The sequence below is a fragment of the Heptranchias perlo genome, chromosome 1 (assembly GCF_035084215.1).
Source record: "Heptranchias perlo isolate sHepPer1 chromosome 1, sHepPer1.hap1, whole genome shotgun sequence".
Taxonomy (NCBI): Eukaryota; Metazoa; Chordata; class Chondrichthyes; order Hexanchiformes; family Hexanchidae; genus Heptranchias; species Heptranchias perlo.
The window spans coordinates 28,892,527-28,905,801 of NC_090325.1; the positions used below are offsets into that span (position 1 = coordinate 28,892,527).

The 13,275-nt window shown below is 46.0% G+C and overlaps 1 protein-coding gene across 2 annotated transcripts in view; it reads right to left on the bottom strand.

Annotated features, from left to right (window-relative positions):
* The window catches only part of pstpip2 (proline-serine-threonine phosphatase interacting protein 2), a 130,083-nt gene that overhangs the window by 67,003 nt on the left and 49,805 nt on the right, over positions 1-13,275 (bottom strand). For both annotated transcript variants that reach the window (XR_010962680.1, XM_067982949.1), the window contains exons 3-4: positions 6,557-6,631; positions 3,006-3,040 (exon numbers count right to left, since the gene is read on the bottom strand). Coding sequence is in view for 1 of the 2 variants with exons in the window: in XM_067982949.1 (XP_067839050.1) it covers positions 3,006-3,040; positions 6,557-6,631 (110 nt within the window). In the remaining variant the exon portion in view is untranslated. The remainder of the gene's footprint in view (positions 1-3,005; positions 3,041-6,556; positions 6,632-13,275) is intronic.

The following is a 13,275-nucleotide window of genomic DNA, read 5'->3' on the forward strand; positions in this document are numbered from 1 at the left end:
GCTTTCTCCTTCGTCAGGTGAGCGAGTGTCATTTCAATGTAATTCTCTCTGTATCTCTGCCTCTCTCACATTAATTGCTCCCTGTCTCTTTGCTTCTCTCTCTCTTGCTCTCTCTCTTTCTCTCTCGTAAACGCAGAGAGCTACACTCCTACAATCCAAACTAAACCAGTGTTGATGTAGAAGTGCCATCCTTATTTAGCTTAGCCACCACGTAAGTTTTTGAAATGTTAATGTCTGATGCTTACTATTTACGTTACTTATACAACCGCAAGTAAACCCTGAACAGAAACATTACTTATACAACCACAAGTAAACCCTGAACAGAAATGTTACTTATACAACCACAAGTAAACCCTGAACAGAAACGTTACTTATACAACCACAAGTACATCCTGATCAGGTATAGAGAAATGAAGTCAGGAGAGGTGAACAGAAGTACAGTCAAAGAGATAGGTTTTAGGACCTTTTATATTATATGTTGGATCTAGGGAGAGCAGCTGAAGAGTTTCACTCTCCTGAATTTACTTTCAAATTGCACCCTTGGTCTCCCTCCAACAAAGGCAATGCACATATGCAAAGTGGCTGCGTCAAATTGGCCACCGCATGTGCAACATAATTAAGGCATGACATCAATGAGTGATGTCATGGCACACATTTCTGTAGCATGGGGGTATTTACATGATGAGGTAATGTCATGACATCATCAAAAAGGGGTGTGCAAAGATCGGGCAGTGCATTTACTAGGGTCAGTTAGGTCGGTGTCAGGTGCTAAGACCTAGGAAAAATTGGGTGTTCCTGCCCACCAGTGTGGTTCTGGCTACAGGGGACCCAGGTGACGAGCTGGTGAATGGTGAATGCTGAACAATGTAAAAGTGGCTCCTATGGAGGCTTTTGAAGATGTAGAAGGATGTAATTCCAGAGCGCAGGGCAAGATGGGTGAAGGCCTTACTACCAATGCTAGAGTCGGGGGGAAGGATGAATGCACAGTAAACAAGAGTTGGAAGATCGGAGGGTACAGGCAGAGACGTAGAGCTGGAGGAAGTTGCCGAAATAGGAAGGGGCCAATCCATGAAGGGATTTGAAGACCAGCACAAGGATTTTAAAAACAATGTCTGAGTTAGGGAGCCAGTGGAGGTCAGCAAGGATTGGGGTGATAGGCATAGGACATCGCGCAGGATAGAAGGCTGGTGGCAGAGTTCTCCATGCGTTTGTTTGCGTAGGGTAGAGCTTGAGAGGCCAGCAAGGAAGACATTGCAAAAGGGCTATGGGGAAAGAGCAGGGGAATGGGAGTAATTGGATAGCTATTTCAAAGAGCTGGCACAGGCACGATGGGTCAAATGACACTCGCTCACCTGACGAAGGAGAAAGCCTCCGAAAGCTTGTGATTTTCAAATAAAACAGTTGGACTATAACCTGGTGTTGTAAGATTCCTTACATTTGTCAACCCCAGTCCATCACCGGCATCTCCACTTCATTGAAATTACAACACAGGTACAAGCCATTGGGCCCAACCAGTCAGTGTTGGTATTCATCCTTCACACGTGAAGGAGAATTTTTTGAGTACCATACTATCATACTATAATAACTCTGGTAGTGCATTCCACAGCTTCACAACCCTCTGTGTAAAACAGTCTTTCCTGCTCTCTGTCTTAAATCTCTTGCATTTAATCTTATATCCAGGTCCACTTGTCATAGACTCCTCACCTCTGGAAACAGTATTTTTCTATCTACTCTTTCCCGTCCCTTCAGAATGTTAAAAACCTCCATCAAATCACCCCGTAATCTTCCGTTCTAACAAAAACAGTCCCAATTTTTTAAAAGTCTTTCTTTGTAACTGTACTTCCTCATACCAGGCAGCATCCAGGTGAATCTGCACTGTACTCTATCTACTGCCTCAACATCCTTCCTGTCGCATGGAGCCTAAAACTGTACCATGTTACTCCAACTTTGTTCTTATTATGGTTCTAAATAGATTCACCATTACATCTCAACTTGTATATTTTATGCCTCTTGCTATAAAACCCAGCATTCCACTAACTTTTTATGGCCTCGTCCACCTGAAGCGTGGCTTTTACGGTCTTGTGAATCTGAAACCCCTAAATCCGACTGCTCTTCCACATCACCCATCCTTCCGCCATCCAAAGTATAATTGTCACTTTGAGTTTTTTTAACCAAAATGTACTGACATTGAATTCCATCTACCACGTTTTTGCTTATTCCACCACCTTATCAATACTTCCTTGAGACAGAGAGTGAGAAAGAGAGAGTCACACAGAGAGTGAACGACACAGAGAAAGAACAAGGCAGAGATGGAGGGAGAAATGGAAAAGAGACAGCAAGACAGACATGCCTGTTGAAAGTTTGAAAATTCATTTGATTGTGCGTTACAAATCCACATTTAGCAGAATGTAGCTGTTTTTACATTCACGTTATTTTAGTTGGACTTGGAGAGACCAGCATCTGTGAGCCAGTCCCCTGCATTTACACTGGTAAGTCTAGTTTTCTTATCCCGGCAGCAGACTTGTAGAGCTACATTTTCAAAGAGTCAAATGTAAAAGTGCCGAGGCATACAGCAGAACAAGAGAGGAGAGTGGGGGTGGGGGGGAGCACAGAGTGAGAGAAAGGCAGAAAGAAAGAGGAGTGGGACAGAAATGTATGATGAAAGTCTGAAAATCCACTTGTGCATTAGAAGTTGGCGTGTAGCAGGATGTAGCTGCTTTTATGTTTGCTTTGTTTTAGTTTGGGGTTTGTGAGCCGGTTCCCAATCTTTACATCAAATCAATCAATTCAGCTCCCTTATCCCAGCAACAGACTCACTGACCATAGATTTTTGTTGGTGTACGATAAGGGAACCGAATTTAGCAGTGTAAACACTGGAAGCCAGCACATAAACACCAATCTCCAAACTAAAACAGCGCCCACGTGCAGTTCAAAGTAACATTAGCAGAAGACTGGGATCAGTTCACTAGCTACTCAGTCATAGCTTCGAAAAGATAAATACTTACGTTGCTTAAAGACATCGAACGCTCTCTTCAATGTACTAGAGGGGGAAGAAAAGAGAACACTGAGGTGAACAGCTTGAATTACGAGGTATGGTTAGTTCAGTTGCAGTCATCAACAGTCACTGAAAATACATCATTAAAGCCAGTGTCCTGACAAACTTCATATGTTGTTCTTCCATCTCTAGGATGTGTTCATCCAATTAATGAGTTAATTCTCTTTATAGGAGAGAGGGTTGTAACTGGATGTGGTCCACATTAGGAGTGACGTGGAAATGCTGCATGCCTTTATTTCATATACAGTGGATGGATACTTCCAGATAGTGTTTTGTTCTTAATTTATTCTCAAGATTTATGACCCATTTATAGTTGCCCTGAGAAAGTGGTTGGGGGCCACTTCAGAGGGTATTAAGAGTCAACCAAATAGTGTGGGATTGGGTCTTGTGTAGGCCAGACCACATAGGGGTGGCAAGGAAGGACTTAAGTGAACCAATTGGATTTTTATAACAATCATTGTCATTTTTAATCTACAAATTACCAGATTAGTTGAGTTCAATTTCACAACCCACCACAGTGGGATTTGAACTCATGACCTCTGGGTTGCTAGTCCAGTACCATAACCACTAAGCTAAAATACCCATAATTTGTGAGCTAGCAATAGAGAATAAAATTACGACAGAAGCCTAATCAGCGTGGCCAACACAATCCTAGATCATATGGTGTAGTTGACTCCTAATGCCCTTTGAAGAGCCTAGCAAGTTGCACAATCGCGAAGAAACCGACCCAACTACCACCTTTTCAGAGCAATCACGGATCGGCAATAAATAGGCACATGCCAGCGATGCCCACATCCCGAAAACAAAAAATGTAAGGGATGCTATGAGTGCTGCAAACACTTTAGTCCAACCTAGAAGTGCTGGAAGCCATGAATTGTGATACAATGGAGGCACACAGGTAAGGTCCTTGTCCTCACCAATCTACCTGTCGCAGATGCATCTGCCCATGACAATATTGGTAGGAGTGAACACCGCACAGTCCTTGTGGAGACAAAGTCCCGTCTTCACACTAAGGACAACATCCAGTGTGTTGTGTGGCACTACCACCGTGCTATATGGGATATATTCAGAACAGATCTAGCAGCTCAAAACTGGGCATCCATGAGGCGCTGTGGGCCATCAGCAGCAGCAGAATTGTATTCCACCACAATCTGTAACCTCATGGCCTGGCATGTTCCTCACTCTACCATTACCACCAAGCCAAGGGATCAACCCTGGTTCCACGTGGAGTGTAGGAGAGCATGCCAGGAGCAGCATCAGGTGTACCTAAAAATGAGGTGCCAACCTGGTAAAGCTACAACACAGGAATACACGCATGCTAAACAGCGGAAACAGCATGCTATAGACAGAGCTAAGCGACCCCACAACCAACAGATCAGATCAAAGCTCTACAGTCCTGCCACATCTAGTCGTGAATGGTGGTGGACAATTAAACAACTAACGGGAGGAGGAGGCTCTGCAAACATCCCCATCCTCAATGATGGCAGAGTCCAGCACGTGAGTGCAAATGCAAGACTGAAGCAATTGCAACCAGCTTCAGCCAGAAGTGTCGAGTGGATGATCCATCCCAGCCTCCTCCAAAGAACCCAACATTTAAAAAAAAATTTTTTTATTCGTTCATGGGATGTTGGCGTTACTGGCAAGGCCAGAAGCCAGTCTTCAGCCAATTCAATTCACTCCACGTGATATCAGGAAACAGCTGAGTGCACTGGATACAGCAAAGGCTATGGGCCCCGACAACATCCTGGCTATAGTGCTGAAGACTTGTGCTCCAGAACTAGCACGCCTCCAGTACAGCTACAACACTGGCACCTACCGGACAATGTGGAAAATTGCCCAGGTATGTCCTGTCCACAAAAAGCAGGACAAATCCAATCCGGCCAATTACCGCCCCATCAGTCTACTCTCAAACAACAGCAAAGTGATGGAAGGTGTCGTCGACAATGCTACCGAGTGGCACTTACTCACCAATAACCTGCTCATCGATGCTCAGTTTGGGTTCCACCAGGACCACTCGGCTCCAGACCTCATTACAGCCTTGATCCAAACATGAACAGAAGAGCTGAAATCCAGAGGTGAGGTGAGAGTGACTGCCCTTGACATTAAGGCAGCATTTGACTGAGTGTGGCACCAAGGAGCCCTCGTACAATTGAAGTCAATGGAATCAGGGGGAAAACTCTCCAGTGGCTGGAGTCATACCTAGCACAAAGGAAGATGGTAGTGGTTGTTGGAGGCCAATCATCTAAGCCCCAGGGCACTGCTGCAGGATTTCCTCAGGGCAGTGTCCTAGGGTCAACCATCTTCAGCTGCTTCATCAATGACCTTCCCTCCATCATAAGGTCAGAAATGGGGATGTTTGCTGATGATTGCACAGTGCTCAGTTCCATTCACAAACCCTCAGATAATGAAGCAGTCTGTGCCCGCATGCAGCAAGACCTAGACAACATCCAGGCTTGGGCTCATAAGTGGCAAGTTACATTCGCGCCAGACAAGTGCCAGGCAATGACCATCTCCAACAAGAGAGAGTGTAACCACCTCCCCTCGACATTCCACGGCATTACCATCACTGAATCCCCCACCATCAACATCCTGGGGGTCACCATTGACCAGAAACTTAACTGGACGAGCCTCATAAATACTGTGGCTACAAGAACAGGTCAGAGGCTGGGTATTCTGCAGCTAGTGGCTCACCTCCTGACTCCCCAAAGCCTTTCCACCATCTACAAGGCACAAGTCAGGAGTGTGATGGAATACTCTCCACTTTCCTGGATGAGTGCAGCTCCAACAACACTCAAGAAGCTGGACACCATCCAGCACAAAGCAGCCCACTTGATTGGCACCCCATCCACCACCATAAACATTCACTCCCTTCACCACCGGCACACCGTGGCTGCAGTGTGTACTATCTACAAGATGCATTGCAGCAACTTGCCAAGGCTTCTTCGACAGCACCCCCCAAACCTGCAACCTCTACCACCTAGAAGGACAAGGGCAGCAGGCACATGGGAACAACATCACCTGCACATTCCCCTCTAAGTCACACACTGTCCTGTCTTGGAAATATATCACCATTCCTTCAATTTCACTGGGTCAAAATTCTGGAATTCCCTACCTAACTGCACTGTGGGAGAACCTTCACTACATGGACTGCAGCAGTTCAAGAAATGGCTCACCACCACCTTCTCATGCGCAATTAGGGACGGGCAATAAATGTTGGCCTTGCCAGTGACACCCATGTCCCATGAATGAATAAAAAAAAAGGAAGTGGGAAGCTATTAATTGCATCTGCCACATACCATACCTGTTACTCGATCTAAAGTGGAGAGCATTCCCTTCCATTACCAATATCTCCCATCACAATGAACAAACATGTAATGTGCTACTGCCAGTCCAAGTGCTCGCCGTTGACACTGGGTTCAGACAGGCTTCTGATCCCTGTCACTGATATTCGCTAACCGTAAGCAGAAAAATTCACTTCAAAAATACACTGATAGAACTTACTTCAGTTCATTCTGTCCACACACTTTTTTTGACAATGATATCAAATCCTTCCCGTACTTCTCCTCGATGGAAGCCCTAGTTGCAAAACACAAATGTAATATCATTATTTTTCTCAGTAAAAGACACACTCTGGTTAGCTTAACACTGAGTCATAAATAACACTGGACAAGCAACTTCCTCTTTCAATTTTACACTAAACCAGGATTATTTGGAATACGTACGTCTATAAATATCACTAAAAATAAATGAAAACTCTCGGATCTATAAAACCCTTTGGTTTTTAAGGGCCATGTTTGCATGCAGGGCTCATTCCGTATTCATGGCCTGACTCAGAAAGCAAAAGACAACCTTAAAACGCTTGTTCCTGCAGCTGTTCTGTTAGAGGATGGGTATTCTCACCTATAAGTTACTCCTCAAAATAATAGGGTTCACAGCATTATAGGTAGACGTTCACAGATTTATTAAGCATATGAAAACAACAAGTATTGACAATAATGAAACATCCATTTAATAGCAGCACTTACGGCAAAATCTTGCGAGTTTGCCGGAGAATTAAAAAAAAACGTTTAAAATTTCGGCCTCAAAGTTTACCAAGTTGATCAGACCTTAAACGAGTTTTGAGGCATTTCCCCCACACCCACTCTGTAATTATTCCAAGCCTGCTATGTGACAATTTCACATGTTACAGCATTACCTAATCTTCTTTCCATGTCCCTCATCAATAAATCAAAAGCAAAATACTGTGGATGCTGGAAATCTGAAATTAAAAGCAGAAAATGAGGTCATCGGCCTGAAACGTTAACTCTGTTTCTTGCTCCACAAATACTACCCGACTTGCTGAGTAATTTCAGCATTTTCTGTTTTTATTTCAGATTTCCAGCATCTGCAGTATTTTGCTTCTTGTTAGGCTGCACCTTTGAGTGTGCCAGATGGCAACACTCGGTCGTGGACAGCTCCTTCAGCTGGAAGACCAACATGTTTCGGGCAGACGAAAGCGCCTCATTCACCAAGTTGATGGTCTTCGAGCCACAGGCGATATCCGTCTCAGTGTGCGTCCCGGGGAACAGTCTGTAGAGCCACAGCGTCCTGTGTTATCGAACTGTTTGGGATGAACCGGGACAAATAGCAATGCATCTATCTCCACACCATCTGCGCAAAGGGACAACCCATCAGGAGGTGGGAGACGGTCTCCTCCCCGCCACAGCCTCGAGGGCAGCTCACGGTGGTGCTGAGATTCTGTGCGTGTTGGAAGGACTGCACCGGGACGGTCTTTCTCACCACCATCCAGGCTACATCCTGGTGCCTGTCGGTCAGTTCCTTCGACGAGACGTTCTGCCAAATGGCATCAACCGTCTGGTCGGGGAAGAAACCGATTGAGTCTACCCTCAGTTCTTTGCAGGACTCTGAGAACGTTTCGTGTCGACCACTGTCTGACGGGCTTGTGTTCGAAGGGGTTCCTCATAGAATCATAGAAAATTTACGGCGCAGAAGGAGGCCATTCGGCCCATCGTGTCCGCGCCAGCTGAGAAACGAGCCACCCAGCCTAATCCCACTTTCCCCCAATTGGTTCGTAGCCCTGTAGGTCACGGCTCTTCAGGTGCACAGGTATTTTTTAAATGAGTTGAGAGTTTCTGCCTCCACCACTCTCTCGGGCAGTGAATTCCAGACCCCCACCGCTCTCTGGGTGAAGAAAACTTTCCTAATTTCCGCTCTAATCCTTCTACCAATCACTTTAAATCTATGCCCCCTGGTTATTGACCCCTCTGCTAAGGGAAATAGGTCCTTCCTATCCACTCTTTCTAGACCCCTCATAATTTTGTACACCTCAATCAAAATCACCCCTCAGCCTCCTCTGTTCCAAGGAAAACAACCCCAGCCTATCCAATCTGTCATCATAGCTAAAATTCTCCAGTCCTGGCAACATCCTCGTAAATCTCCTCTGCACCCTCTCTAATGCAATTACATCCTTCCTGTAATGTGGTGACCAGGACTGTGCGCAGTACTCAAGCTGTGGCCTAATTAGTGTTTTATACAGTTTCAGCATAACTTCCCTGCTCTTTATATTCCATGCCTCAGCTAATAAAGGAAAGTATTCCGTATGCCTTCTTAACCACCTTATCTACCTGTCCTACTACCTTCAGGGATCTGTGGACATGAACTCTAAGGTCCCTCACTTTCTCTACACCTCTCAGTATCCTCCCATTTATTGTGTATTCCCTTGCCTTGTTTGCTCTCCCGAAATGCATTACCTCACACTTCTCCGGATTGAACTCCATTTGCCATTTTTCTGCCCATCTGACCAGTCCACTGATATCTTCCTGCAGTCTACAGCTTTCCTCCTCACTATGAACCACACGGCCTATCTTTGTGTCATCCGCAAATTTCTTAATCATGCCGCCTACGTTTAAGTCCAAATCGTTACTGTAGACCACAAAAAGCAAAGGACCTAGTACCGAGCCCTGCGGCACCCCACTGGAAACAGCCTTCCAGTCGCAAAAACACCCTCCTCAGGAACTTCTCCACCTGGGACAGGTGGGGGGGGTGGGGTGGTGGGGGGGGAACGATCCAGCTGGACGGGAAGTCCTGCGCCTGCTCGGCCAGCATGGCCAGATCCAGCCTTCTCAGTGCGTTGGACAGGTTAAAAACCCAGCATGTAGTGACACTTGGTGTTTGCGTACTGGGGCTCTACACATATCGTGAAGCAGCCACACACAAAGATTCAGGATCAGAGCGGCGTTAGGGATGTCCTTCCCCCATTTTTCTGATGGTGTCCCTGCGGGCACGTTCTACCTTGGACCTCCAGTCAAAGTGGAATTTAGCTCGGGTGACTGTGATGATGGAGTTGTGGGGAATGGGCCAGACCCTGGCCACGTAGAGCAACACCGCTAGTACCTCACACCTTATCACCAGGTTCTTTCCGGTTATGGAGAGGGATCGCCCCACCCAAATACCAAGCTTCTGTTTGGCCTTGGCGATCTGCTCCTCCCAGTTCTTTGTGCAGGCCAGGGCCCCCCCACCGAACCAGATCCCCAGCACCTTCAGGTAGTCGGACCTGGCGGTGAAGGAGACAATGGATCGTGTCTCCCACCTGCCAAAGTACATGAGTCGTCGCAGGCAGACCCATAATCCTGATCACCCCTTGGTTGTTGGAACATTCCAGGGTGCAGCCTTCATGCAAACCATTGTTTGGTATTGCAGTCCTTTTTGCAAATTTGGTAACACTAGAATAGTTTTGCATTGGAAAATAGGCCTAACCCTGAATGCACATTAGATGCATCGTGCATTATACGTGATAACTTATTTTTTGATTTATGCAAGTGTGTTACATGTGGCAAATGTTCTATGTTAAAAATTATATAGTTAACAGGTTGCTTCAGATTTTGAGTTTGTGATTAAACTGCCAGACTAACAAGCCATTCACTGTAATTTTTCACTTTTAAATGGAAATTGTTTATAAGTTGCAGTCTATCCTGCCTGAAGACAATATTTGCATATAAACACAAATGTGGGCTTTTAATACAAAAGCCATCAGTGAATATTATATGAAAGGATTACACGGGATTGGAGATCTTGACATTAAATTACAGTAACCAGCACCAGGCAAAGAAAAAAATTCTAAGGATGCTTTCCTGATTCTGGGGCATGAGTGCAGGGGTGGATGGGATCCCACTGAATTGGTTACAACCATTCATTCAATCAAACACAACACAAAAAGTAAATCCAAAACCCATGCAAATATACCTGCAGCTTTCTAACAAAAGCGGCTGCATTCTGGAGGGGGGAGGGTGAACAGCCAGAGGTCGTGATCCATATCGTTACCAACGACATAGGTAGAAAGAGGGATGAGGTCCTGCAGGCAGATTTTAGAGAGTTAGGAAAGAGACTATGAAGCAGGACCTCAAAGGTAGTAATCTACGGATTACTCCCAGTGCCACGCGCTAGTGAGTATAGAAATAGGAGGATAGATCAGATGAATGCGTGGCTGGAGAGATGGTGCAGGAGGAAGGGCTTTAGATTCCTGGGGCATTGGGACCAGTTCTGGGGAAGGTGGGACCTGTACAGGCCGGATGGGTTGCACCTCAGCGGAGCTGGGACGAATGTCCTCACGGGGAGGTTCGCTAGTGCTGTTGGGGAGGGGGTTTAAAACTAATTTGGTAGGGGGATGGGCACCGGGATGTAGCAATGGAAAGGAGAAGCAAGGGGCGCAAAGGATCAGGGAGAAAGATAGCACTAGAGCAAGTAATAGTACAGTGTTAGGTGGGATCAGACGAAGAGAGAGTACAAGAAAGTCTAAGACTGGTTTGCAGTGCATGTGTGTAAATGCACGAAGCATGGTAAACAAGCTGCAGGCGCAAACAGCCACATGGGGTTACGATTTTGTGACGATAATGGAGACCTGACTCAAAAAAGGGCAGGATTGGGTACTAAATATTCCTGGATACAAGGCTTTTTTTATTCCTTTATGGGATGTGGGCGCCGCTGGCAAGGCCAGCATTTATTGCCCATTCCTAATTGCCTTTGAGAAGGTGGTGGTGAGCCGCCTTCTTGAACTGCTGCAGTCCGTGTGGTGAAGGTTCTTCCACAGTGCTGTTAGGTAGAGGGTTCCAGGATTTTGACCCAGCAATGAAGAAGGAACGGCGATATATTTCTAAGACAGGATGGTGTTTGACTTGGAGGGGAACGTGCAGGTGGTGTTGTTCCCATGTGCCTGCTGCCCTTGTCCTTCTAGGTGGTAGAGGTCACGGGTTTGAGAGGTGCTGTTGAAGAAGCCTTGGCGAGTTGCTGCAGTGCATCCTGTAGATGGTACACACTGCAGCCACGGTGCGCTGGTGGTGAAGGGAGTGAATGTTTAGGGTGGTGGATGGGGTGCCAATCAAGCAGGCTGCTTTGTCCTGGATGGTGTTGAGCTTCTTGAGTGTTGTTGGAGCTGCACTCATCCAGGCAAGTGGAGAATATTCCATCACACTCCTGACTTGTGCCTAGTAGATGGTGGAAAGGCTTTGGGGAGTCAGGAGGTGAGTCACTCGCCGCAGAATATCCAGCCTCCGACCTGCTCTTGTAGCCACAGTATTTATGTGGCTGGTCCAGTTAAGTTTCTGGTCAATGGTGACCCCTAGTATGTTGATGGTGGGGGATTCAGCGATGGTAATGCCGTTGAATGTCAAGGGGAGGTGGTTAGACTCCCTCTTGTTGGAGATGGTCATTGCCTGGCACTTGTCTGGTGCGAATGTTACTTGCAAGGTGTTCAGGAAAGATAGGGAAGGAAAGAAAGGGGGAGGGGGTGGCAGTATTGATTAAGTAGAATATTGCAGTACTGGAGAGAGAGGATGTCCTGGAGGGGTCAAGGACAGAATCTATTTGGTTAGAGTTACGAAATAAAAGAGGTGCCAATACACTACTGGGTGTATGCTATAGGCCACCAACTGGTGGGATGGATATAGAGGAGCAAATTTGCAGGGAAATTATAGAGAGGTACAAAAGCTATAGATGTCTCCTCATCTCCGTCTTAAATGAGAGACCCCTTATTTTTAAACTGGGTCCCCTAGTTCTAGTCTCTCCCACAAGGGGAAACATTTTCTCAGCATCTACCCCTTCAAGTCTCCTCAGGATCTTATATGTTTCAATATATAAATATATGTTTTAAAGAGAAGATGGTTCAGGTACAGTCTAGGCACATTCCCATGAGGCAGAAAGGGAGGGCAACTAAAGCCAGAGCTCCCTGGATGACAAAAGAGATAGAGGGTAAGATGAAACGGAAAAAAGGGGCATGTGACAGATGTCAGGTTGATAACACAAGTGAGAACCAGGCAGAATATGGAAAGTTCAGAGGGGAAGTGAAAAAGGAAATACGAGGGACAAAGAGAGAGTATGAGAATGGACCGGCAGCCAACATAAAAGGGAATCCAAAAGCCTTCTACAGCCATGTAAACAGTAAACGGGTAGTAAGAGGAGGGGGGTGGGGGGCGATTAGGGACCATAAAGGAGAGCTACTCATGGAGGCAGAGGGGATGGCATCTGTCTTTACCAAGAAGATGATGCTGCCAGAGTCTCAGTAAAGGAAGATATAACTGAGATACTGGATAGGCTAAAAATTGATAAAGAAGAGATACTTGAAAGGCCAGCTGTACTTAAAGTAGGTAAGTCACCCGGTCCGGATGGGATGCATCCTAGGTTGCTGAGGGAAGTAAGGGTGGAAATTGCAGAGGTACTGGCCATAATCTTCCAAACATCCGTAGATACCGGGGTGGTGCCAGAAGACTGGAGAATTGCAAATGTTACACGCTTGTTCAAAAAATGGTGCAAGGATAAACCCAGCAACTATAGGCCAGTCAGATCAGTGATGGGGAAACTTTTAGAAACGATAATCCGGGACAGAATTAACAGTCACCTGGACGAGTGTGATTGATTAGGGAAAGCCAGCACAGATTTATTAAAGGCAAATTGTGTTTAACCAACCTGATAGAGTTTTTGATGAGGTAACAGAAAGGATAGATGAGGGCAATGCAATTGATGTGGTGTATATGGACTTTCAAAAGGCGTTTGATAAAGTGCCACATGGTAGGCTTATCATCAAGATTGTGATCCATGGAATAAAGGGGGCAGTAGCAACATGGATACAAAATTGGCTACATGACAGGAAAGAGAGAGTAGTGGTGAATGGTTGTTTTTCAGACTGGAGGGAGGTGTACAGTGGTGTTCCCCAGGGGTCGGTGCTGGGA